Genomic DNA, 25,813 nt, shown 5'->3' with positions numbered 1-25,813 from the left:
TTCTACAACAGTAACTGTCATCAGTAACTTATGTCATAATTCAGGTCGTGTGTGTGTATCTGCTGTGTTGACCAGCAGTGCTACTGTTAACCCAGGATTTGAATACCACTGCACATGAAGAAATAAACATGTTTTGACAAAGTTTAATGGAGTAATAAAGTACACCCACAACAGATTATTTTAAAGACAGACTTATGGTGGCATCACAAACAGACTGAGGGCAGAGTTACTGTAGTTTGACAAACACTAAGATCCTTTAGGACATTTTGCTGCTTAAATTTTTCTTTTAAACCAAGCCCCCAGTGCTCCAGGTTGGACTGTGTCTCTTCAAGCAGAACAGCTGGGATGCTGAAAGAGTACAGACAACATCTGTGATCTGTGGTGTCTGCCTGCCATGTTGCTGCAGCTGTAGTCACCATCAGGGGAGTCATAGACAGACAATTTTCAAAGCTTTTGGTCTGATCAAACCAGTAGGTGACAGGGTAGCCCAACAAGAGACCGAAAACTGTGCACAGGTTCCATTCTTCGCATTTCCCTCCAACATAAAGTGGTTTCTCAGCCTCCGTCAGTTGTTCAAACCTTCTCAGAAGATGCAGTAAATCTTGTATCATGCTCTTCAGCTCTCCTCTGAGCAGGTCAGTGATGGTGGGCTTCTCCAGAGAGTGGCAGACATTGATCATAGCCACAACGCTGTCATGAAGCACCTGCTCTAGATTTGATCCGACTGTAACTGGATTGACAATGAGAGTGTTTCCATTTAAATCCAATGTGAGAAGTGATTTAGACACAAGCTGGGAAGACTGCAAAGAGCTCAAATACTGCTGCACCTGCTCTGAACTGGCGCTGTTACTATCGTACAGCAAAGCGGGTTTCAAACCCAAATCAACAGCCGAGACCTGAGCAGCCAGGTCCAGACTCTGAGGAGCAGAGAGAGATTTTTTACCAACAGACAGACTTTTACGAGCTGCAGCAACAAAGAGCTCCTGAGTGGACATATCTGCATAAATCATATGACACAAAGTTCAAACAGTCAAATGTACCAAATGTTACACCTCAGTAACCAGACATGTTTCTGATGCACTTTCCCAAATGCAAAGTAGCTATGCGAGATCTTAAAAAAATTTAATTAAAACGCTAAATCTTCAAAATCTAGGAGTCAAAAACAAGAACAGAGACACTGACTGAATGTAATTTTTTGTTTTCAGACCATCTACAATGAGATGAAAATAAAAAATTCATCCCAAAAAAATGAAGCAAATTCAGGTAAACAGGATGACTTGCTTTCAAAGTATAACTTGTCATAAAAGTTTCATGATCATTTATTCATGTCCCTTGTTTCTTCTTTTGTTGGTCCAAGACACCTAGAGGAATGGAAACATGTCAGTTACAAATATGTTCCTCTTTAAAGCAAATAAACTGCAGTTCAAATGTATTTTATAGCCAAGTTTCATCAAAAACAGTTTTTAATTATTAATACATTTTGGTGTGGTCAATCGTAGAGTGCAAAAAGAGGGCATCTCACTCTCGCACTAACAAAAAAAGATGATCTCACCATCATCCTGGTTTTGGCAGCACTGTATTTTTGACCAGATTATGTCACAGGCTGAGGAGACATTAGGTCAAAATCTGAGAGATTTCTTGCAACCCAAACACCAGCAGCAAACAAACCCAGGTTGACCAGAAGATTCCTGAAAGAGAATTGGCATCCACTCAGTCACAAATGGTGATTTATTCTGACAAATTTAAAGCTAATGCACACAGAGAACAAAAAACTACATCTCTACATAAGCTGAAAATAAAAATACTTCACAGTGATGATGACTAGGTGAAATGATCTGCTGTGCCCCTCCATCACCATCTCACACTTTTGCTGTGAGGGAAACTGATTAAACACATTTATCAAAACAGCCACACAACTAAGAGATTTTTGAGACAAAATCCAATAATGATATATGAGATAATAATCAATATTTGACCATGAACACAAAACAAGAGGTCTGGAGTCCCAGGCCAGCTGTGTACTGTGCCTGGTAGTGGTAATGAACCCTAAATATCATCACTAAGCAATGAATTATTTACTAAATTAGCAACTGAATAATTTAGTCTATTAAATGACAGAAAATGGCGAAAGATTCCCAGTGTAATATCCCAGAAACCAAAAAGATATCTTCAGATGATTTGTTTTGTCAGATCAATGATCCAAAACTCAAGAGATCTTCAATAAAGAATATTTTATAATAAAAAATAAACAAACGCACATATCGGAAGAAGTGGAACCACACCACGTTGAGTCGCTTAAACGCTTAACTGATTATCAAAACGACTGCAGACTCAAGTGACAATGCTGATTGACCAACAGACTAATCGTTTGAGCTCTGTAGTTACATCCAAGAGTGAGACTCAAGGGCAAAGCTCCTCATGGACCCAGTGATGTTAGCCATGTGGCTAACGTTAGCACACAGCTCATATCACTCATTACACACTGATTCACCTTCTGAAGTCGTTTCTGTCTGTTGCAAACCGACAAGCAGAATAGATCCAGTCCACCACACCGGGGGAAGAGCCCTTTTTAACGTTTGAGCCGGCCATCGTGTTAACGTGCAGTGTAACGACAACGGTGGCAACGAGCGGAACTTACGAAAAGCAGGAAGAGGGGGAAGAGTTTAGACGTAACACAAATACGGTGCGCGATAAAGCTCAAACCTCGAACGTCCTTATTCAATTCGATAATCGTTACATGAACAGAATGTCCGCCACAAGGTACCGTCGATTCTTGAAGTTGTGTGAAGAGTGGCCCCGGGATGAGACCAAGAAAGGCCGCGATTTGGGGACGTTTCTTCGGCAGAGAGTAGCCGCCGCCTTCCGCGAGGGTGAAAACACACAGGTACCGTGGCTGCCACCTGCTACGCTACATAAACACATCGAGCTAAGCTAAAGGTTTCACCGGGAGTTAGGAGGACTAACAGCCGGCGACCTTGTCTGCCCTGACCGTTTGTTGTTGCTCATTGAGCCTCTTTACTATGAACTGCGTACATGTTTATATCTACACGGCAAATGAATCTCCTTAACATAACAAGAGACCAAAATTTGCATAATGTAAACAGTATTTAAGAAGTGGCAGAGACCGAGGAACTATAGTTACTCCAGGACTGTACTCAAGTACAGATTTGGGGTAGCTACAACTTAGATTGTTGCATCTTATGCTGTTGTTTATTTATGGGAAACTACATGTGAGAGAAAAGTATTACAGTTTTTACTCTTATTCTTAGGTTAGTTATTATTTTTTTTATATTTTATACTAGTGCTATTACTCCTACTAATAATAATCATGTATACAAAACATAATAAGGGGATTGAAACTGAATAAAATAAATAGAATAAAAATAAAGACTAAAAATTAGCAAAGGCTCTCGAATAAAAGTATGTTTTTAAAAATGTAAATGTGTGAGTGAGGAGTAAACTTGTTGAAAATTGAACTCTGTTTATTGTTTGTATGACAGGGACAGTGCACAATGCATTTAATGCACCAGATATAGCTATAAGCTAACTTCCATCTGTAGTCCTTGGGTGGAGGCCTCCCAGTGATGCACAAGCTGCAGAAGTGAAAGATAACAGCCTGTTGTCTTACGCTTTCAAAAACAGACAACGCACAGCAAACATAACACAGGATTTTTTTTTAATTTTATTTTTTTACCGTAACACTGCGGGCCTAGGGAGCACTGCAATTTCAAAACCTGTGTATGACCTGTACATATGGTTTTGACAATAAAGTTGACTTTGACTTTGACTTTGACTAAATGTTAGTGTAGCATCAAAAACTACTGCCAACATCAGCCAACGTGCAGTACACACTAGTGCTGATATCTGCAGTGAACATTAGCCTGCTTATTTATCCGTGGGGTTCTAAAGTTACTTGTTAATTTTGGTATTAATATATTCATTCAAAACATATAACAAATATGGGAACATATTTCTCATTTAACAACCCAGCAATTACATTGGGCTGCTGTCATCTGTCCAGTTCTGTATATTTTATCCACTGAATCTTAAATTTTTTTTCCCTCCAGATCTCAGATCCAGAGAAATGTGACCAGATGTATGAAAGTTTGGCCCACATTAATGGCAACGTATACAGACAGCGAGTAAGTACATATTCATATATCTCAGGTGCTGCTCTACTTGTATGTGCTACATCTAGACATTTAATGAATATTTTACATTTAATCAAAATTAATTAATGAAATTATTTGGCCAGTTCCTTTTTTGCTTTAAATGCAGCAGATGAAATAGAAATCTGTCTCCGGACAGTACAGTCCCCTCCTCAGCCATCGGTAACATGAAAGGCATCAGCTAGGGAATAACTTATCCATCTTGTTTAAGACTGTAAGGAAGCGCTGTGACAGTTACTTTTTAGCTTTCATTCTGTGAAGAGGACAGTAAAACATTTTATAGTTAGTGCAAAGGTCTCAGTAGGTTTGAGCAAATAGCCTGTAAATGTAGTGGCACATTTTAAAATCAGATTGGAATGTGTTTTTTTTTTTTCCTGTGTGAAATTCAATAAATTGTCTAAGACACTTGAATGCATTTAACAACTCTTTGTATGTATTCGCAGTTTCCTCGCGTAAGAGACACAAGCTTTACTGGGGTTACGGTGGAAGAGTGTAAAGTTCTTTTGTCAGGTATGGAGCCACAGTAATACATGCTGTGCTGTATTATTTATTTTTATGAAAGAAAACTAACTTTGATAGAGCTAACTTGTAAAATGTAATGATCTTTCATTTTACAGGGAGTATGCAACACACGGACGAGGATAAAAAGGGTCTGTGGAAGACGTTAATGGAGAGATTCTCCCCCAAATCACCAGAGGATGTTCCAGAGAAAGCTCCGGAAAAATAACTTTTTTTGTTTCTCATTGCATGTATAAAAATAAAGCTTATTGTTAGTATCTTTTTGGACTGTTATTTTCATGAATGGTTATAATGAATATGACAAACTATTTTAACTGTAGATATTAGTTGTATAGACTGTCTCTTTGGATGGAAAAAGGTACAATAAAAGGAAAAAGAAGAACAAGGGGAAAGAAATGAACCTAAAGCCAAGGGCAGTGAAACAAGGGATGGTAGGTAGGATGTTCTTGAAAGTTTTCATTATTTTCTCAAGAATTCCAGAATTTTCTGACTTTAACTTTGATGCAGATCGAGATACGTTTCTAAATTATTTTATTAGAGTACATTTAGTGGGTTGTGCAGCTCAGCAGAGGTCTGAGCTGCTGAGGGTGTCTGAGTCATCTACTGTGATTTACTTTTCTGGTGCTACATTATAACTTGCATGAAAGACTGCAGATACTCTAAAACCTATACAATATCTTTCATACTATTACCACACATTTTTTTAGAAAATAAAATAAGCCTGTGACCTTACATTATATATAATGTCGTAAAAGTTCTGCTACTCTTCCATGGCTGTGCTGTGGAAATGAAACATTTAAATGGTAAACTGGATAGAAATCTTTTAATAGAGTTATAGAAGTGAATACAACACAAGACTTTCTTCATCATAAATGTACACATGGGACAGCCTTCATTAAAAAAAAAATTGTTTTACACTTAAAAAAAAGCTTTATTTTAAACAATTAGTATAAATGTAATCATGTAGCCCGATCAGAGTTGTATTTTTGTGTTCAATATGCATACTGACAATTTCTGATTATATATTACATTGGAATTTTATGAGTTTTGACTGAATGGATTGTATTTTAACCAAGGATCCGTTTAATTTGGGTAACAAAACAATGAAAAATATAAAATGAAAGGCAGGTTGTGTTACAGTTCAACATTTCACATCATGACCTTATAAAAGAATTTTTGCACAGTGACCATCACATTCACAGATATTGACTGAACTTTGACGGGCTGATTTTATATTGTGAATCCTTCAAGATGAGTCACACCAAAAAGTGAAACTCTGCTCAGATTTCATAGAAAGAAAAAATGATAACTCAGTGAAAATGACAATTCAGAATTTCAGTAGTCTCTTCAAAGCACACAGAATTGTCTCCTACTCATCTTTTATCTCACGGTTGTCTCTCCATATGCAGTAGTTGAGAGAGGTGGCGAGGCACAGCCAGGCCAGGTAGGGCGCCATGAGCAGAGTGGCGGTGCGGCTGATGGGATACCAAGACACCATGGTGGCTCCGACAGTCCCAGTAAGAAGCACAATCTCAATGAGTGCCTAAATTGGGAAGAGATAGGATGTTAAATAAGCTCTGCATAATCCTCCTATGTGGTGTCCCAACGAGGAGCAATAATTATGTTTGTGCTAAACTTACCAATTTCAGTTTGTGTGCACCAAAGAAAATAGGAGTCCAGGCCCAGTTCAGAGCTAGTTGTAGCCCGTATAGTCCCAGTGGAAGCAGTGCATCCTCAGTGAAACCTCCCAGCTCTTTCCACACCAGGTAGGAGCCATACCTGCATGACAAAGTTTAAAATAAGATCATTTAGATAAGGAGGGTGCTACAAAGACTGCAGGACCCAGTTACTTACCCCATGCCTGTGTACAGACACGTCCACACTACAGGGAATGCTGCATTTGGTGGGCGCCATGATGGTTTCTGCAGCGTTGGGTACCAGGTTTTCACCTCTTTGCGTGTGATGTAACCGCCGTAGAGCCCTCCCAGGTGCGGCAGGGCAGTCATTCCAATCATAGGCAGCCACATTTTCTGAGATAAGAGCAGGACACATTATAGATGTTTAACCTCTGCTCTGCGTCAACTTCTCTGTTTGCTCAATGGGGAGCCCTGGCAAGATCACTTTGCTCTAAGTTCTGACACATTATCATATAAATTGATAAGGCAAACCTATTTAACTAAACAAAACAAAACAGTTGTTTATTTACACGTCCAGCACATACAAAGCAACATCATCATGCATCATTCCCACCTGTGGAAAATATCTGGCTTTTTAGCAGCCAAGTTCTCCAGTGTGTTCACCACCTGCTCACTAACTTTGTCTGCTGTTTGGTGTTGGGCAGTTAGTGAACAGTGGGGTTTTAGAGTTTTTGTGTCACAAACAGCTGCCTGCTGTGGCTGAACACAACAATAATGAGATCAGTGGGTTCATCACTATGAGCGACCACTTTAACATACTGGTAGCTTCCATTGTTGATATGGACATTTCATTTATAGCAGCTATAAACTCAATATCGATCAGTCCTAAAAAATCTAGTATTGGCATTACTGTTGCTGCTTTATAGGACAGAAACGTTCAAAGTTTCATGCTACCTTAGCCGTAGACAGGTAGGCTGTGGCTGTTCAGCTGTCAACATAAACATGATCAAACTCGTTTTGAACAGCAAAGCATGCTAGTTTTAAGATAATCCGTCTTTTAGTATGTTTTAAGTGTGTAGACATGCACTGGGAGGACTTACTGAAGTCATGCAGCAACTAAAAGGCTCTAGGTCAAAGTTCCTTTGGCGCAAAGTTACCGTCAAAGATAATTTCACTGTCAGTATTGAAGGTAGGTTGTGAGCTGTTGGCTAGTATACTTACTCCTCACGCAGGTGTCCGCTTCTCCGCACAGTATGTGTGTTGTATTGTAGTACTACAGCTAAACACCCACAGTGAAGTCCACAGACATGCTGGTGTGTTGTGATATAAGCGCGTTGCTCGGGCAGGGCAGCCTTATCGGAGCGGTCACTGCGCGGACACTCCCAGCGCCGCCGCCGCACGGAGCCAAGCGATCTGACGTCACCACGCTGTCACCACACCAACGACCGGCCTCTGGACGTCACTGAAGTCGGTTTCCAACTCGACGATAGTACATCCGGGGTTTTTCGTAATTAATTAATTCTCCAAATATGAGTCTGGATTTTGAGTCTGGTTTAAAATTCATTTGGAACTGTTGTCACGTCAACAAACCCTTAAACCCAACCCTGCAAAATTTGGTTTGTTGACGGCTGGATCATGATACGGTACGTTTTAGGGTGAAACCACACATGAATTGATTTTACATTTCATTTTACAGGCTTTCAGACATCACTTTCCATTGGGAGCAGTTTGTTCCATTGGGGATAAACTCTGCATACATGCATTTAACCTAAACTTAACTTATGGGCAGAGCCGACTCTACTTCTTGAGAAAGCTTAGGTCCTTTAATGTGTTCCGCCCATATGTTGCAGATCTTTTACCAGGCTGTTATAGCAGGTGCAATATTCCTCAATGCGATCTGCTGCGGCAGCAGCATCAGAGCCAGTGACAGCAACAAACTGATCAGAAAGGCTGGCTCTGTGTTGGGGACTACTCTGGAGCCCCTGGAGTTGGTTGTGGAGAGTAGGATGCTGCACAACTGAATATCATGGAGAACATCTCACATCCCCTCCAGGACCTACTGGTCAAACAGCAGAGCACTTTCAATAGGAGACTTCTGCTCCATTGTGAGAAGGAACACGACAGGAAGTCATTCATACCAGCTGCCATCACTCTGTACAAACATTCATCTCTCAAGAACCAACATAAGAATAAAAAAAGTTCTTGCTGGGTGGAAGCAATGAGACACATTTACCAATTAGTGACCTTCTCCAACTTACAGCCCGTTAATAGTGTTAACAGTAACTTTTAAGAGCAGCTCTCAAGTGATCACATGTATACCCAGAGAAGGAATAGCTAAATATTTAACTTGACCCTATATCTGCCATATAGTACATTCTTTCAAAATCATCACAGTTTATTCAGTGGTATTATGAAGTATACTGCTTGAGATAAATTTAAAGGACTTGTAAAAGTTGAGGGGTTTTTTTCCTTTTAAATTATAATTTTTCACATTTGTCCAAAATTAATATTTTTAGTATTTTGATAAACATGGTCGGTTGCTGTATATCCTCATTGTTTCCTGAACCTGTGAATCAGAAGCCAACTTCAGCGTCGTCGGTTGGTGGCGTGTGGTTGCTAAATAAATAAGCTGTATAACTCTACAGAGGTCCAAAGGTCAAAAAAGAAATGCAGAAGCTAACGTTACCTTTACTTCCTGCTCGGCCACTTATTTCGTATTTCCTTGATGATTACAAAACCCACGCAGCTGGATACGTGACTGGTGAGGACGCTGCAAAGATTACAAAACCGTCAAGATAGTTCCCGCCTCCGTTTTGTAATAGTCTTTTTTTCACCGGTCTCTGGGAAAAGCTGAAATATGCTTCCGGCAAGTTAAACTTGAAAAGCATGTTGAACAGTGAGCAAAAGCAAACTATATTTAGAGTCATTAGTGACTGTTAAAGGAAAAGTCTGGAGAAATCATGTCAACAAATGCCACAAAAAGACTGAAATCAACGATGAACTGATCGAACTATAAACAGGTATTCTACCTAAAACCTGACAAAACTTACTCCTCATCATCTGTGAGCCCATAGATGGATCATGAGACAAGCAGTCTGTTGTCGTGTGGTCATTTTGTGGCCATATGAGTCTCTTTGTGGTTGTTTTGTGTCTCTTCATACTTAGTTTGTGCTGTGCCACTTTCCATCTCTTGGTTGTCTTTTTAGTCTCTTTGTAGTCAAATTGTTTCTTTTTCTGAGTCTTTCCAAGAAGAGAAAGACTCCTGCCCAGGGGCCCATTGAGCCCTGTGCCTGGCAGTTTCACTTTAAGTGAATCTCCCATATTCCATCCTCACAAGAAACACCAGCACCTGTCAAAATACATAATAATTCCACATTCCTCTAACTATACAGTGCATTTAAACCAGTGCCAATAGTGTAAAAATGTAATAAAGAACAGAAAATAGAAGCAACAGTGATTTCTCCTGATGTTACATTTCTTTATTCAGAGTATGGATCCAACAGCATCTGGATGGCAGAGTATTAAAGACAAAAAACAACAACACTGCACACTGTGATGAGTAGTGGGTCTGTTGATACATATAATGATTCTTATTGTATGGATGTTTAGTTTTGGGTTGTGTGGTTTAGCTGCGAAGCAACAGAGCAGAGAAAGAGTTGAAGAGAGTTACAGGTATAAGGAAAGGAAGGGGTTTTTTTTCATATGAAGGATTATGACCTATTAGTTTTGTAAAAGTTCATAAAACTTCCTGTGGAACTGTGGTTCGTGAAATAGCTTTCAAAAGTTTGAGGTGTCTGGGAATTTGCAGTGAGAATGAAAATAAAATAAAAAAAAAAGTCTCAACACGTGGTAAAAGTGAGGGATAAATTTTGTGTGATATACTTTACTATTAGACGTGCTGGAAGATGGATTGTTTTGCCTTTGGACCGAGCCAGGATAGCTGTTTCCCCCTGCTCCCAGTCTTTGTGCCAAGATGTCAGGTTGTAGCTTTGTATAACAGACAGACATGAAAATTCTATAAATGTTTTCATCTACATCACAGTAAGTAATCAAATTTTCTATTTCCCAAAATGTTAAACTGTTCCTTTAAGATGAGCACAGAGAAACCGACTCCCCTCAGCAGATTAATGTAAAAACAGACTCCTAAGCGTCAAACTCCTAAGGGGCCCCAGGGCAAAACGCTGTTGTTGGGCCCTTAGGGGCCCTCACTGGGTTAGTATCATTATTTCTCCAGAAACCCAGAAACAGACCAGTCCAGTGAAGATGAAATGATTCGTTGCTTAATTGATTAGCTGATTGACAGGAAGTTAATTTGCAAAAACTTTGTTTGTCGATTAACTGTTTAAGTCATTTTTCCTGGGGAAGTCTTGGTGGAGGGAATGAAAGTATTAAAAAAAAAAAAAAAAGTCATGGGCACATTCATGAATTACTCAGTCAAAAAACCAAAACAAACAAACAAAAAACAATAACCACAACAACAATAAAAAAAACACTTTATGGATTATTTACGTTTAAGCACGATATATAGTCAGGTATTGATGCTGCCCCCCAGTCCCATGGGTTTTTTCGCCCCTCCTCACAGTCCGTCAGGCAGGGACACCTTTCCTCTCTGGTCCTCCAGCGTTTCTTACCTTCTTGCCGCTCCTCTCAGCCTCGTTGTCTGGCTGTGAACTCTCACCCCAGCTGCTTGGGAAATGTCACACAGGCAGAGGCCCGTGCTGCAGTAGGGGGGCGTAATAGGAGGAGAAAAAAAATAACAACATTTTTTACTGCTCTCTCTGCATCTGTTATTCGCGTCTCTGTCGTGCAAGTGCCACATCCCGCTACCAGCAGCAACAGCAGCAGCCGCCGCCGCCGCCGCCGATAACTAATCGCGGTCTCAATGCTTATTTCGCATTAGGGCTAATATATATATTTATATATATAAAAAATCCGTGCCAGACATGTGAGTAGCAAACCATCGCTGTCGTTCTCCACTTTGCCCATTGACTGCTATGTGCTCACGCTATTGTATCCTCACACCAATGAGAACAAATGGTCATTGAACCGTGTCGTTGTGCATTTAGATTTAGTGTCAGTGTGCTGGTGTCGTGGTAGCATTGCTGTGCTGGAGTCTCTGCACATTGATGGGGCAGGTGAAGCCTCGTCGGCTTGTTTTTTTTTTTTTGGAGGTGGGGGGGCGGGTTGAGGGAGGGGGGGTGCTCCGTGTTGGCTTGGCTAGTTGAGCAAAAGGCTGTGGCTTTTCTGCCGTAAATAGCCCAGACGGAGGGGAAAGCCCATTCAATCACTGGCTTTGTGACAAGTGTGTAATGTAGCTTAGCTCCTTAGCCTGCTCGCATTGATTCAAGGTAGCTATATGTGTGTGTGTGTGTGTGTGTGTGTGTGTGTGTGTGTGTGTGTGTGTGTGTGTGTGAGAACTGGTGTGGAGTCCAGCTTGGCATCTTCCAGTCAGATGTGGAGGCCCAGGTTAGAGCTCACATAATGCGGCGGTGTTGCTCTGAAACGTGTTTGTGGGTTGTGTGAGGGTGACAGGGATCACAACCTGAATCACAGCGAGGTGATCACAGTTGCAGACGTGTGCACAGACAGGAAAAGAAAAAAATTTGAGTCAAGAGCTTGGATCAGATTTGTAAGATTGTTTTGTGTATTTGGTGAAATAATTCAGTGTGTCTGGTGTATATTAACTTTTTGTTTGTGGTTTTCAGGAATAACTTTACAGGGAACTCACTGTATCTTACTTGAGTGCATTATTCTTATAGCAGTTTGAAGCATTTTTTTAAAACTCTAAGATCCACTTACTTGCTTTTCAAAGCTTTTGACTTGGATGCATTGACCTAACTTTGTCCTCAGCTCTGGGTGCCTGTTTAATACCTGTGCTCTACATTCCCTAAGTTCAAAATCTGGATATGTTTATTTTTATTATCGATTAATCTGCTGGTTATTTCCTCAGTTAATTTTTCAGTCTGTATTGCTTGTCTGTATAATATCATAAAACAGTGAAAATGCTCATTACAACTTCCCAGTGTCCAAGGCAACGTCCTCCGATGTCTTGTTTTGAAAGATTGTATCGAAGACATTCAGTTAAAACTAACATTTATGACCAAGAAGAGCAAAGCAAATTCTCACTTTTGAGAAGCAGGGACCATAAAATGTCTCTCTAAAACGTGAGGTTTTAGAATTTTAATGATTGTTAAATAGTTGCAGATTAATTTCCACTGATTGACTTATTGATTTATCAACTATTCGTCTCAGCTCTAAGCACTTTTCTTTTAGATAACATGGGGTTTTAAGGTGGTGCTAAAAGTCCATATCTGCGCTGATAGAGCACCTCTACTTTTAGCCACACTTCACTTTGTTCATCAACTAATTAGGATATTTACTCTGGTATTTATTGTTAGTAACTGTCACTGAATAGTCATAATGTTTCATGTTTAATCATAATTTGATTTTTTGATTGTTTGAATTGAATAGTTCATTTGAAGGCTTTTGAAACTTTTAGACTATTATGTAATGTTTTTTGTCAATTTAAGCAAAAGGGGGGAAAAGTGCACACATGATAGACACTGCTTGTAGAATTCTAAATTTCTTTTTGGGCATTTTTGTCTTTATTTTGACAGTGCCTAGTAGAGAGGTGACAGGAAATGAGGGGGGACAGAGAAGGAGGGATGACATGCAACAGGTTCACAGTCTGAAATCCCTACGCCACCACGATGCCCTGAATCCAGTTTCATTTCTGCTAAAATTGACAAAATCTATATTTGACATTTGGCTGCAGGTGAGGTTTATGTATTGACAGAAAAGTTTTCTGTCTAAACCTGAATGTGGTTGATGGTTTCAGGGGGGAGAACATCATGCTTCTCTTGAAGATGTCAGTCCAGCAAACTAAGTGGCTTGTGATGCCGATGCCCAGTAGAAGATCCTGGGATTGAGACGTGAATCCCTTTACACTGATGGCCTGGACTGAGTAAGAAGTTTACGCATGAATTTTCCCTGAAGTAGATGTTTGGTGTTGTTTCATTTGCGTTGTTGATGTTGTTAAGGGCAGTGGATGATGATGTTTGCTTCATCTGTGACAGGTTTCAGCTGGCCTGCTGAAGCTATGGGGAGCTGTTGGAGCTGTCTGTACAGAGACCCCATCCGAGACAACCATCTCACCAAATTTAAGGTTAACTAACCCTAAATATTTCTCAAGCTCTGTTTCATATTGTGATTTTATGGTGACATCGCCACTTGTTTGTGTCCATGTGTCATTAGGCTGTAGTAAACTAATGTATTTTACTGTGTATCACACTTTTAATTCCTTCATTTCATTTTATTTACTTTTCTCTCTGTGTCCTAGGTCACCAATGTGGATGATGAGGGGAACGAGCTGGGCTCTGGCATCATGGAGCTCACGCAGACCGAGCTCATTCTTCACACACGCAAGAGAGATGCCATTCGGTGGCCATATCTCTGCCTGCGACGCTACGGCTACGACTCCAACCTGTTTTCTTTTGAGAGTGGGCGCCGCTGTCAGACTGGGCAGGGTGAGTAAATTTTGCTGTAAAATTAAAAAAAAAAAAAAAAAAAAGGGTGTGGGGGGGGGGGGGGGGGGGGGGGACAATGCCACATTCAAGACTACACTATATCAGCCAAGTAAATGCTGGGTGCGGGTTTGTTTATTTCCTGTATAGTGTGTCACAGTGAAAGCCAACTGCATGATCTCGGATGTTTCACAACATCCCAGCAAAAAGACTAGCATGTCAGTATTTATTTACCTTCTCTAGTTTGACAGCTTCTACATTGTGTTTCGTGGCATTGACCTGAAAAAACTGTGTTTAAACATTGTTTTTGTTGCTGTCAGGTGCTGCAGAGTCCATCTACACACCACACAAGTTGTGCAGAACTTGCGAAAGCTCTGATTGGTCGTGGTCTAACGTGTGATCACAGCAAAGAATTTGCCCCTATGACCACCTAATCTGACACAGTGATTGTCTCAAAACCAAAAATGTTGACAAGTCTGATTTTGGCCAAAGTTTTCCACATCATTGATGTTCACTTGCATACTGTGTTTGGACAAGGGGATTCCGATATGTGCTTGTAACCTCGTAACATGACCACGACTGCTTTTCCAGTTTTAATTGATTTATGTTTTTTTGTGTGGTAGAAGAACAAAATATGACTGTTTATTGATATGATGTGTGTAAATCATTTATATAACCATCTATCCTTCAGTCATAGAGTTCTTTGTGTTTTTATTGTGTTATTGGTGACTGATTGAACTCTAACAGTGTTGTTATTTTGCTCATTTGTTCAGGAATCTTTGCATTCAAATGTTCCCGGGCAGAAGAGATCTTCAATTTGCTTCAGGAGCTGATGCAATGTAACAGCATCAATGTGGTGGAGGAGTCGATGATTACGGGTCGCAGTGGTCACACACCGGAGATGGGCATGTCTCGCACGCCACAGACTCCCAACAGTGAGTCACACAACCACACAAACACAAGCAGAGTCCTGCTAATTACACACTTGATTTGAGATTAATTGTAGAACTTACATGCAGCAATACAGCAGTGAATTTAGCAGAATATGTAAGCTATTAATAGACTCGGGGCAGACTGACTCAGGGATACAAAGGTGTCCAAATAACACCAGGTGAAACTGCTTCTAAAGACTTCCACTTCATACAGCTGGATAAGGTTGGGTGACAAGTAACTGTTGTCATCACATTTCTCTTTTTATGACTGTACTGCAACCGAATTATCATATTTCAAAATTGTTGCTCACAGTCCTTATGTCCAAATGAATTCTGTTTGATTCTTACTAAAATCTGACAAACTACAAGGTCTTGGATTAATGTGAAAATCTGTAATTCTGTTAAATTCAAGGTTTTAGTATGTTATATACTTCAGTAGTAGACATTAGTGTCTTTTGCTGCTTAAAGCAGCTATGATCAGTGTTATATAAAGTTTCACTGCTCTCGTAGTGTGGGTTTCAGCCACAGCTGTTTTCAGCAAAAGAACTCTAACTCCCCCCCCCCCACACCCACTGTATCCTACCTGCTCATCACCAAACATCAGACACAGATATCAACTAGAATTTTAGCTATTTAGCAGCCTAAGATATAAAGATATTTCCCTCAGGAGTGAGAAGACAAAAAGCAGAGGCAAAGAAGTATGAATCGTGAACTTCTGTTCAGCAAGTGGCCTGAAACATAACTCCAGATCAGTGATAATGCTGCTCTGTAACTTCCACGAATCAACTTAAAATGTGACAGTATGGCAATCTTGGTTTCACAACTCGTTTCCACTGCCCCCAAGTGGCCAAACAAATCAGTTACTGCAGGTTTAAACACACTTAAAATTAGTGACACATCCGCCGAGGCACTGACATCTCACCTCATGTAGCACTTTGAAATATAAAGCAGTCGAGGAAAAACTACAACTTTCTATGAAGCAGATTTAGAAAATGTTAGTTTTTCACTAAAGTTCTACATTCCTTGTGTTATAGCAAGTCAGTGCCAGACATATATTTCACAACTGGCTCATGTCTATGTTGGCAGGCAGCACTTTGTTCAGTAGATCTGCTGTAGTTCTGTCAGTATGGTTGTGGTTTCAGAACTGGTTTTGAAAGGGCTGCCTTGTAGTGAGGTCATATTCTTGTTGACATTAGCCTGCCTAGTTTACCAGTTAACAGACAAAAAAATAGAAACAGAAACTTATGCTAAACCTTCCTTAAAATACATTTGTTAAGGAGTGTTTTTGTGTATACAAAGTGCTGTGCTTCAGTGAGAAGAAAAGAACACAGTTTGGGGTATACTATAAAATTTTAATTTTGCTTTTATGATTTATATTGTCTTTGAAACTTTTTTTGTTTTCTGAGGTGTGGCAGTTTAGCCCTAAAGTAAGACAGTAAAGTGGGTGAAAACTTGGGTCAGGGTTTTTTTGACTGATGTTATTTAACATTACGTCAGTTATGATAAAATTAGTGATTTTAATTTCCTTAGAAATCATGGCCGTTATTGCTAGCTGACACTTAAAGTGAGAACGTGTGGACCATGTTAGTGAATGAATGAATGATGTCTGTTACTTGGCATATATGATTACTCTGATGAAGGCAAGATGGCTGAAAACATTTGGCAAAGAAAACATGGTATATTGTTTAATTTTGACAGACATAGGTACTACTGCTGAATTTTTTGAGCCAAGTCAAGTTTTTGGTACAGTTATAAACCAAAAACATTTGAATTATACTACATAAAATTTGATTAAATAAATTTCAAAACTAAAAACAAAAGAATCAAATACAGTGACTGGAAGACAAATTAAATTTCCAGTAACTCCTTTATTCACGTTAACTTTCAAGAGAGATCAGTGGTGTGATACTATTCATAACATATCATCTTTCCTTGGCATGTTTGCATGTGTTGAGCAGCTGAATCAGGACTCCACCTGATCACAGCTGCCACAGGTGTCTGTGTCTTCATATTGTCACATAACTGTGTTTGCAGCTCCAGCGTTCCCTGTCCAAGCTTTTCCCAATGGATATCCTGGTTATCCAATCAGAGGTGATTCCTCCCAACCCTCTCTTGCTGATGATCATGGACATAGCCTCATGGGTTTGGAAGACCAGGTAAGACCTGTGCTTGCATCTCATAGCTCACAATATCTGTGCTAGTTCACAATTTGAGCCTGTTTTTATTTTCCCTAACAGACCCACACCTATGTAAATACTGTTAGCATGGAGGGGGATCTCTCTATGCGTCACTGTGTCCACGCCCTACCTGAGGTGCGGCCCAGCGCTTTCCCTGAAACAACACGAGGAGCCATGCCTGTCGGGGGTCAAGGAAACCCACAGTCCAACCTGCGGTGCTGTCCCCTCGAGGAGCATAAAGATCCTCAGGTGTTCTTACAGCCGTCCTCGCAGGAAGTCCAATTCATGCTGGGCCCCACTCCAGCGCAACGCCATCTGCTGGAGAGAGAGAGGGAGAGAGAGAGGGAGAGGCATGGGCACAATCCTCACAACCTTCAGCCAGTAGAGGGTGCAACAGGCTCAGAGACGGAAGGAGACGAGCCCTCTATGCACCTGTGCAACTCTCACTCCTATCACCATTTCCATCACCACGCGCACCGCCACTCGGGTCACGAGCACGCAGTGGGCTGCCAGAGCGGCGAGCTCACCTATGAGAACATCAACGGCCTGAGGAGCGGCCGGAAGCAGCGGCTGAGTCCCAGCAGCGTGTCGCAATCTGTGGGTTCTAGCAGCAGCAGCAGCACTGGAGACAGTCACTCCCACTCCCTACTGCACCCACACGCCCACGGCCCGTCACCTCTGCCCCCGCAGGGCTACGGCTGTGAGAGGGGCATGGGCGGAGGCCACCGTCGGACAGCTCTGCTTAACTACGAGAACCTGCCCTCTCTGCCCCCCGTGTGGGAGTACAGCGCACTGCAGCGGGATGACGAGCAGGAAGAGGAAGATGATGACCAGGATGAGGAGGAATATGAAGAAGAAGAAGAAGATTTTGATGAGTATGAGTTCTCAGAAGGCCCTGGGACACCCAACGGGTACCACCAGGATGGTCGGGGCATCCACAGAGATGCCCTGCAGAACTATGTCAACACAGAGCAGGTCCAACCGCCCCGGCTCCGGCATGCCTGCCCACCGCATCCACGGCCATGTCAGCCAGATAGAGGGGGGAGAATATTTAGCTTTGATTTCCGTAGGCGATCGAGGTCAGGGGTTGGAGGCTGTGAGCACGGCCACATGCCTCCATCGCGGCAGCTGAATTACATCCAGGTGGACCTAGAGGGAGAACCTCCCTGCCAAGCCCTCAGCAGCGGGGGTGCCCAGACCCAGCCACAGCACCAGCGCCTACCACCCACAAAATGTGGCCCGCAGGCACCCCGGCGCAGTGAATGCTACGCAGTCATTGACCTAAAGAAGACTGCTGCCATGTCCAACCTGCAGAAAGCTCTGCCCAGGGATGATGGGACTTCCAGAAAGACTCGCCACAACAGCACAGACCTGCCTCTGTAAGCGGTGTTCAAACTGAAGAGGAACGATGAAGACAGATGAAGGCTTATCGTCATCTTAGCACACTGGACCCTTCACTGTCATCCATCAATTCAACTGTCGGGCTGACTAATACAATACAGGTACCTAATTAGAAACTTACTGAAACCTATCTGTGCATATAAAAGGAAAGAAGAAATCTCTGAGGAGAATTTGCCATTTTATTGTGTTATTTATTAGAAATGTGGTGTGAAGCTCTCTTGAAAAATCTGCAGCTTTTGCTGCAAATACTGTTTGCTGGATATATGGATATTTATATTTAAGCATAAAATCATACATATATATGAAAATCATACATATATGATTTTTTGCTTAGCTATGACTTAGAGCAGTGACCTCTGTTTTCAGTTGAAGCATTCATTGCCATACTGTATTAGCAAATTTTCAATTCTTGAACCCATCTCCACTCACAAATATCATTCCTATCATTTAGTTATGCTACATCCATGTGTTTTTCTTTTTTGAGTTAAACACTATGAGAGTCAGAAATGTGACCCTCATTGCTGAAGGCTTAGAGCATTTGTCGGCATGCAGGAAGGTTAATGGTTCCTCCAAGATACTGGCCAATATTCATACCTCATCTCAAGCACCTAAGTCTAATGTTGTGGCTGGTAGAAGAGACCATTCTTTGTTACTATATGCCTACAGAGCATTTTGCACACAATCCTATGGAATTGTATTTTATCATATTTTAGGAATAGTTTCGTCCAAATCAAGTTGAAAAATGGAATAAAATGAACAGAGCAGATGGTGATATTTGGAGAATTAGACTCAAACCGAGTGATGGTAAAAGTAGCACACATGGATTAAACGAGCTTCGGCTCCCTCCTATCCACATGCAGCAAATGAAAAAGTAGCATATCATCTTAAGTCACACCTCCTGCGTATCATCCCAGACCTGCAGGAAGTCCACAGCGGTTTACGCTCGTCACGTTGCACTTTTAACCCTGGGCCACTAAAACGCTCCTTCTCCCTCTCCACCGGAGCCGCAGGTTCGACCGCGTCCTTTTACCAAAAGCAAGGGGCCAAATACTTCACGGACATTCGTAGTCAGCGTAGTAGGTTTGGTTTGTTTAAAATGTTTTGATGGAAACATCGATAACCTCAAATAGTGGCATTAAGCTATAACCTCACATAAAATGTTATGAATCTATAATTTGTTATCAGGTGTGAGTGGTCTGTTTAAAGGGTAATCAAGTATGTCGCAAAGTCATTCAGTGAAGAATTTTGCGAGGCTATTTATCGACCTTCTTAGTCAGATAGTTATTTATTTATTTTATTATTTATTTATTCAATTTTTTTTTGGAATTGTAATAATTCTTGTCTTTCATGTGATAACCAGCGTTTTTACTCCAGTCGGTAATATGGAGACCAAAGTTTCACCTCAAATTATCACTGGATACTGGTGTATTACTGTTATGACTGTGTGTAATTATATTTAAAATGAAAAAAAAAAAAAAGAGAGACTGTATTTATATTTTAAGTGCCAAAACTTAATTGCAAACTGTATGGTGAATGAAATCAAATGTGCCATTAGGATTAGGTGATAGCGGTCGGGATACAAGCTTAAAAAAAAATACCTGAATCCAACTTTTTGAGGATAATAGAAATTAAAATAATAAAAAACTGCACATTCCACCTCATTTACATCGACAGCCATTTTGGAGCGAGATTTAAGAATGGTAATCTTATAGTCTGATAATCACAGTTAGGGTGGTTTTATGCTGCTACATGTAAATACTAACAGTAGCCCATGTAAGCTACAGGTACTTGTCAAAATGAAAACTTGTGCGATGTCAGATCTTTTACCATGTTGTTACTAGAAGTAGCAGTGTTGTGTTCTGAAATATTTTTTTTTTCTTCTGAGCAGTAGACATGTAATGTACCATTTCAGAGAATGTTTCATTTGGCCACAATAAAATTTCACTGAGATTGTTTTCCTGACAAACTGGCTGTCTCGAAGGAGAGGTAACTGAAGCACAGGCCCCACTGATGCCGTCATCTTTCTGTTAAGCGCTCATAACAAGTTGTTATTTTAAGCAGATGGATGAAGGCCAAAATGTTCTAGATTTATAAACGTGTATAGGCCTTCAGATGCAGATGTATTGTGGCATTTACCTGAAGTTGATCTTTTTTTTTTAAACAGGGAATTCAAGAGGTGAATATGAGACACAAACACAAATGCTCAACTTCTGATAAGGAGGGTGTTTTTGGCTTCTGTATAACATGAGTTAAAGTGCAGATTAACTGAAATGTAAAGCAAAGATGATTTATTTAAACTGATTTGTGCAAGGAAAAAAAACAGCCTCAAGTTTGGGATTGGCTCTCACATCACCATTTTCCAACTGAGCCCTGCCCATAAAACAAGAGACACACAAGCCTTTCGTGTGAAATATCCAAAAGTGCTCTATCTGTGGTGTGTAATAAATCAGTCTTTTAGCCCATAACTGTCAGCAAATAATGAAAAATGTCAATGCAACTTCTCTTAACCCATGGCAGCGTGTTAAAATTTCTTTTGAGTCAGAGGGCAAAGCCCAAGGATATTTCATTTATGACGAGTGTCACATTTTCACATCTGGGAAGACAGAAACGTCTGTGAAAATGTTTTACTTTTTTTTGATACTTTAAATTATCAGTTATTATAATTATAAAATTATTTGTTGATCAACTAATTAATGAATCTTTTCAGTGTTAGATGGGTCCCAAATTAAGGATTATCTGTTATTAAAAATAATATACTCTGTTTTAGATATATGATAAAATTTAATTTGCATTTTGTGACTTTTATTCACTGGTTTGCTTGGGTGAAACTCATGATTATTTTCATTACATTATACATTTTTCAATGTATTATTAATGTTTGTCAGAAAATGTCTCTTCAGAGCTCATGGTGCCATCTTCAAAGAGCTTGCCAAACAGTACAAAAGATACTTGAAAACAAATGGAGAAGCTGAAATCAGCGAATATTTGGCATTTTTCCTTGATAAATGACTCAAATGATTAATCACTTATCCAAATTGTAAAACGAGATCTTCAAAATGCTTGTTTTTTTTTTAACCAAAAGTCCAAAACCCCAAAATATTTCATTTACAATGATGCAGACACAGAGAAAAGCAAGAAATTCATCACAGACGAACAAACGTTTGGCAATTTTACTTGATAATTGACCAATCAGTTAATAAACTAATGATTCCAGTGCTACTGATTTAAGATTAATGTGAAAACGCAAGAAACGGTTATAGTTTAGTTTCTGATTAACTTTCCCAACAAAGAAGCCTGAAATAACCCCAGATCAAAAGTTGATGGCTTGTATTTTTGCTTGAGTGTCATACTTTGATATGAGATTTTAAAACACCTGGCTCCTTTATAAGAAAAAAAAAAAAACATTCTTAGCTTGTCCCGATACTGACATCTTGACTGTATTTGCAAAGACATTGTCATGATGCATCAGAGGGATGTTTACATTTTTGCAATAATAGGTGAATTATTGTTTTGTCGAAATCAGACCAATGTGTGAAGTGTGAAGTTTAAGTAGTAGTCTATAGAGCTGTGGGCTTAATGTATTTAATCGCCTGTTCTTCTGTGAATCAGCAGTCTTATTATTATTATTATTTCAGGTACTATGTTTTCTTTTCAATCTTCATAGTGCAATTTTCGCTATGAAAGTAAAAAAAAAAAAAAAAGATGCCTGTTTTCTTGATTGTCAGACACTGTGTTTGCTTAAAACTCACATTAACAGTGCCATACAGTAGGTGACCATTGCCGGTACTTAAATTAAATTTTATTGTATTAAACTTTTCAAACCAGTGGTGATGTTTCATGCAGGAATCAGCAAGTGGTTCATTTAATTTCTCAGACTATTGTTACATGTGGTTTTATGGTCATTTAAAAAAAACAAAAAAAAAAACAACCTAAAGCAGTCCATGTTTAAATGTGTTAACTATCTTTGTTATAACGCAGTAACCTCACCACCACCCAAACCAGTTAACAGTGATTACAGCATTGTTACCACATACTCCTGTGTTTACTGATCAGTAATCAGAATAAATAGATATGTTAAATAACTGTTTTTGAAACCTTTCAGAGCCTCTCATGTGATCTAACTGCACTTGAGTTCAAACAAAGTGCAACTCCCACCTCCATTGCTCACTGTGACTGGCTCGCTGTTGATGCTATCTCAAGCGTTTCATTTTCATAACCTTCAGTGTTTATGCTCAAGGCGTGATTCGCACAGGTGTCTGTGAAATTGTTAAGAGACGCTCGTGGGTATGATTGGTTCTACTGGTGTAATCCGCAGGGCAAGGAGTCACAAGTCGAGATAAGAACTTCTGTCACTAAGTTCCCCAAAGTGAATTTATTGAATGGGTTGTTAAACAAAAGGGCTTGCTCTGTGTTTACTGTACAAACCTGAACGCATATTTTAAAGTCCATTTAAAGAAATTTGTCACTGTGCCTTTCATATTCAAGCTGGAAAACGTTTTCACTGCTGTTTATGAGGGCGAAGGAAAGAGGCATTTTATTCAAAATGGTTTAATCCCTAAAGTTGGATTTGAAAAAAAAGTGCCAACTCCTGATTGTTTTACACTGAACTGTGTTTAAGAAGGATGTCATTTGAAGGAGTGTTTTGGGAAATACGCTTGTTTGCTTCCTTCTCATGTCTGTTCGGTAAATATGAAGATACAGCTTAGATACTAAACACTGGAAACACTGGAAACAAAGGGAAACAGCGAGCCTGGCTGTGTCTAAAAAACAAATCCACCTGCCAGCACCTGTTATGTCTTATTTGTTTAAAACATACAAAAACCAAAGACTCCAAGAAGTCACTGCTCCAGGCCAAGAAAAACAGCCCATAAAATGACAAATTGTAATTTTTGAATGATTTAAACAAATGAGACATAATGTATTTATTACTCAGTGTTTGAGGTGCTGGCAGGAGGATTATGTATACTCGGACAGAGCCAGGCTACCTGTTTCCCCCCTTTTTTCAGTCTCTATGCTAAGATAAGGTAATCCTGTCCTGGCTGTAACTTCATATTTAGCATGCAGACACAAATCTTTTCATCCAACTTCCAGAGAGGACGCCAATTAGCACATTTCCCAAATTTTTGGAACTATTGTAGAAATCAAAATTGAATGAATCATAATTTGCTGAGATTACATGAGACAGAGGATAACATTTATGGTCTGCTCAGCGGTTTAGGAGATGCAGTGAAACAGCCAAATTCAATGTGACTGAGATGGTGTTGAATCATGACTCGTATGTTCTGTAGCATATAATGTTAATTACGAGTAAAGACTACAGTGTGTTTGCCATTATAATGCCATGTGGCTATGTTGCACTTCATGACACTCTGATCTCTCATCAGCTGCCATTTTTTCTCAGAGTGCTGAAGAATGTGGAAATAAACCTCCTTTCAGAGATTTCTGTTTTGTTTTGTTTTGTGTACATTTCCGATTTCTAACAACTCAGAGCGAGACAAGGTAATAACAAAAACACACATGTAAGTCAGACTTCAAAAATTTAGAAAGAACAGAAAGAAAGGCGGTTTGCACCTTAGTGCAATACATCATCTTCATCAATGGTTTTCACTATCATCATCATCATCATCCCTTAAGTGATTTTTGTACATCCTCTTCAAAAAAAATCTCCCACCAAACAATCATCATTTAAATGACATTGTAAAACCTCAGCTTCCTGTCCATACTACAAGATAGATCGCTGTCAAAATACTGAAAGTTTCAGAAAACTGTAATATCTCTTATTATTATTATTATTGTGTATTTTACTTTATTTTTTTAAATCTGGTTTGTTTTTGTCTGGTCTATGAGAGTGTAATCGCCACCAGAGGGTGAAGTACATGTACGGGTCTGAACTGAACATTTTTTGTGACAGATTTGTGTATTTCCATACAGGTTGCATTGGTCTAACTTTGTGACTATTATATCAATTTATGAATCGAACGAGTGCCAAATATGCTTGAGCATGACAAAACCCGGGACCTACGAGGAACTGCAGGTACTCTTTGACTCACTGAGTGAGACTCGCGTGACTCACTGCTGTTGTACACTCTACTTGTGACACGAATGCACAGCTCACGGTTTTACCATGCTAAATATTTTTTCTGAAAGAGGGAAAACTTCTTTATGTTTTTGTCTCGGTTTGAAAAAGTTTCTTCAAATATTTGTTGAATGTTTCTGTGTCCAGCCATGGCTTATAAATGAGTATGCAGTGAGGGTCTTATCATGCTGCCATTAGAGGTGAATATAAAAAGCTGATCTGCTTCATTTGTTGGACTGTCAAAAGAAGCATTTGGGTCATTTTCATTCTTGAATCATTTCACACAGAGATGCGTTGTATGTTATCTGACCTCCTCTTCATCCCAAAAACAAAGTGAGCCTGACATTTGGTGAATTTTACCCTGACTTTTATCAATTATAGAGTGTGGATTTGTGCAAAATGTAAAAGTAAATGTAATTCTAATATTAAAATGAAGCTATGAAAATATCTTATTGCGCACTAAACAGTGTCTATTTTTTTCCCTTAAGTCGAACCTTTAACTTCTCAAAGAATCAATACATTTGACCAAACAAAGCTTTTTCCCTCCAGGATCATGTGCCTCTTCAGTTCATAACATGTAAAATTTTTAACATTACAGCATTTACAAGATATTTTTTAAGGTATTCCTAGAATATTTTTATAAAATATACCAGAACAGAAATCAGAAATCTGAGCAGTACAAGATCTAAAAAAGAAAAAAAAAAAAAGAAAAAAAGAAAAAACAACAAAAAACAACTTTTTTTTAAGAGAGAAAGGAACAAGTCAGGTCAACACAGCTCATGTGAACACTGAACCTTTTTTGGGCTGTTGATGATCAAACCTGATCACTCCTGGAGGTGAAATGCTTTGTTTGCTGTGGCCTTTTTATTATTTTCTAAGGAAACATTGAAGACAGACACAAAATGGGCCGGTTTAAATGTGTGTAATACAATACTCAGACCGTTGTGGATAATCACTCATCCTCTGGCCCAACAGCTGAGAAGAACTGCGCTGCGTGAGGGATGTTTGTACCCTGAGGAGAAAAGATGATCTTAACTGTGTGAACACCATTTAAAGTAGATTGCCTTCTTGTTGAGAACATGTACAGCTGTCTGTAGCTCAACAAACCTGCCCAGGATAAATTACTTACTATCCAAGTGGACATAATCGTTTCCCATTTTTGCTTAAACCGGAAATTAAATCATGGTTTTATTCAACAGTTGTTTTTACAGCTGAATATTAACTTCTTTTGAGCATGTACTTAGTGTTTGCCTGTCTGTGAACAATTTTAATAATTTGATGTACAGAGAGCATGGTCCTTGTTAGCTCTAGAGATTTACAGCAAACTGTAAATATATGCCTTAAATAGTAGCTGTCTTGTCTTGTGTTCGTATGTCTGT

At 39.7% G+C, this 25,813-nt stretch overlaps 5 protein-coding genes across 7 annotated transcripts; 2 read left to right on the top strand and 3 right to left on the bottom strand.

Annotated features, from left to right (window-relative positions):
- Positions 1-127: 127 nt before the first annotated feature.
- On the bottom strand, positions 128-1,019 carry c3h1orf74 (chromosome 3 C1orf74 homolog). The gene has a single exon (XM_041033174.1). It carries the CDS (start codon positions 1,008-1,010, stop codon positions 204-206), a length of 807 nt encoding a protein of 268 aa, XP_040889108.1. The 5' UTR covers positions 1,011-1,019; the 3' UTR covers positions 128-203.
- A 156-nt stretch (positions 1,020-1,175) lies between these two features.
- Positions 1,176-2,648, bottom strand: tomm6 (translocase of outer mitochondrial membrane 6 homolog (yeast)). The gene is made up of 3 exons (XM_041033180.1): positions 2,492-2,648; positions 1,553-1,688; positions 1,176-1,361 (listed from the first exon to the last, which is right to left on the bottom strand). Exons 1-2 carry the CDS (start codon positions 2,587-2,589, stop codon positions 1,592-1,594), a joined length of 195 nt encoding a protein of 64 aa, XP_040889114.1. The 5' UTR covers positions 2,590-2,648; the 3' UTR covers positions 1,176-1,361; positions 1,553-1,591.
- A 41-nt stretch (positions 2,649-2,689) lies between these two features.
- LOC121178807 (ubiquinol-cytochrome-c reductase complex assembly factor 2) lies at positions 2,690-4,945 on the top strand. Its single transcript, XM_041033179.1, has 4 exons — positions 2,690-2,884; positions 4,068-4,142; positions 4,613-4,679; positions 4,787-4,945. Exons 1-4 carry the CDS (start codon positions 2,738-2,740, stop codon positions 4,894-4,896), a joined length of 399 nt encoding a protein of 132 aa, XP_040889113.1. The 5' UTR covers positions 2,690-2,737; the 3' UTR covers positions 4,897-4,945.
- Positions 4,946-5,494: 549 nt separating this feature from the next.
- Positions 5,495-9,131, bottom strand: tspo (translocator protein). Of its 3 annotated transcripts, XM_041033176.1 has the most exons (5): positions 7,547-7,734; positions 6,935-7,084; positions 6,543-6,720; positions 6,329-6,467; positions 5,495-6,231 (listed from the first exon to the last, which is right to left on the bottom strand). In XM_041033176.1, exons 3-5 carry the CDS (start codon positions 6,713-6,715, stop codon positions 6,058-6,060), a joined length of 486 nt encoding a protein of 161 aa, XP_040889110.1. In that variant the 5' UTR covers positions 6,716-6,720; positions 6,935-7,084; positions 7,547-7,734; the 3' UTR covers positions 5,495-6,057. The 3 variants fall into 3 exon arrangements, with proteins under 3 accessions (XP_040889110.1, XP_040889112.1, XP_040889109.1); XM_041033178.1 differs by lacking the exons at positions 6,935-7,084; positions 7,547-7,734 and adding an exon at positions 9,012-9,131 and having other exon boundaries at positions 6,543-6,718; XM_041033175.1 differs by lacking the exon at positions 6,935-7,084 and having other exon boundaries at positions 6,543-6,718; positions 7,547-7,732.
- Positions 9,132-11,164: 2,033 nt separating this feature from the next.
- Positions 11,165-18,340, top strand: frs3 (fibroblast growth factor receptor substrate 3). Its single transcript, XM_041033171.1, has 7 exons — positions 11,165-11,270; positions 13,164-13,289; positions 13,402-13,490; positions 13,665-13,851; positions 14,622-14,783; positions 16,815-16,936; positions 17,018-18,340. The coding sequence occupies exons 3-7, from the start codon at positions 13,425-13,427 to the stop codon at positions 18,338-18,340; spliced, it is 1,860 nt and encodes a 619-aa protein (XP_040889105.1). The 5' UTR covers positions 11,165-11,270; positions 13,164-13,289; positions 13,402-13,424.
- Positions 18,341-25,813: the final 7,473 nt, after the last annotated feature.

Source organism: Toxotes jaculatrix, chromosome 3 (assembly GCF_017976425.1).
Source record: "Toxotes jaculatrix isolate fToxJac2 chromosome 3, fToxJac2.pri, whole genome shotgun sequence".
Classification (NCBI taxonomy): domain Eukaryota; kingdom Metazoa; phylum Chordata; class Actinopteri; family Toxotidae; genus Toxotes; species Toxotes jaculatrix.
Note: the sequence above shows the minus strand (reverse complement) of the source record. Positions and strands in the feature narration are given on the sequence as shown.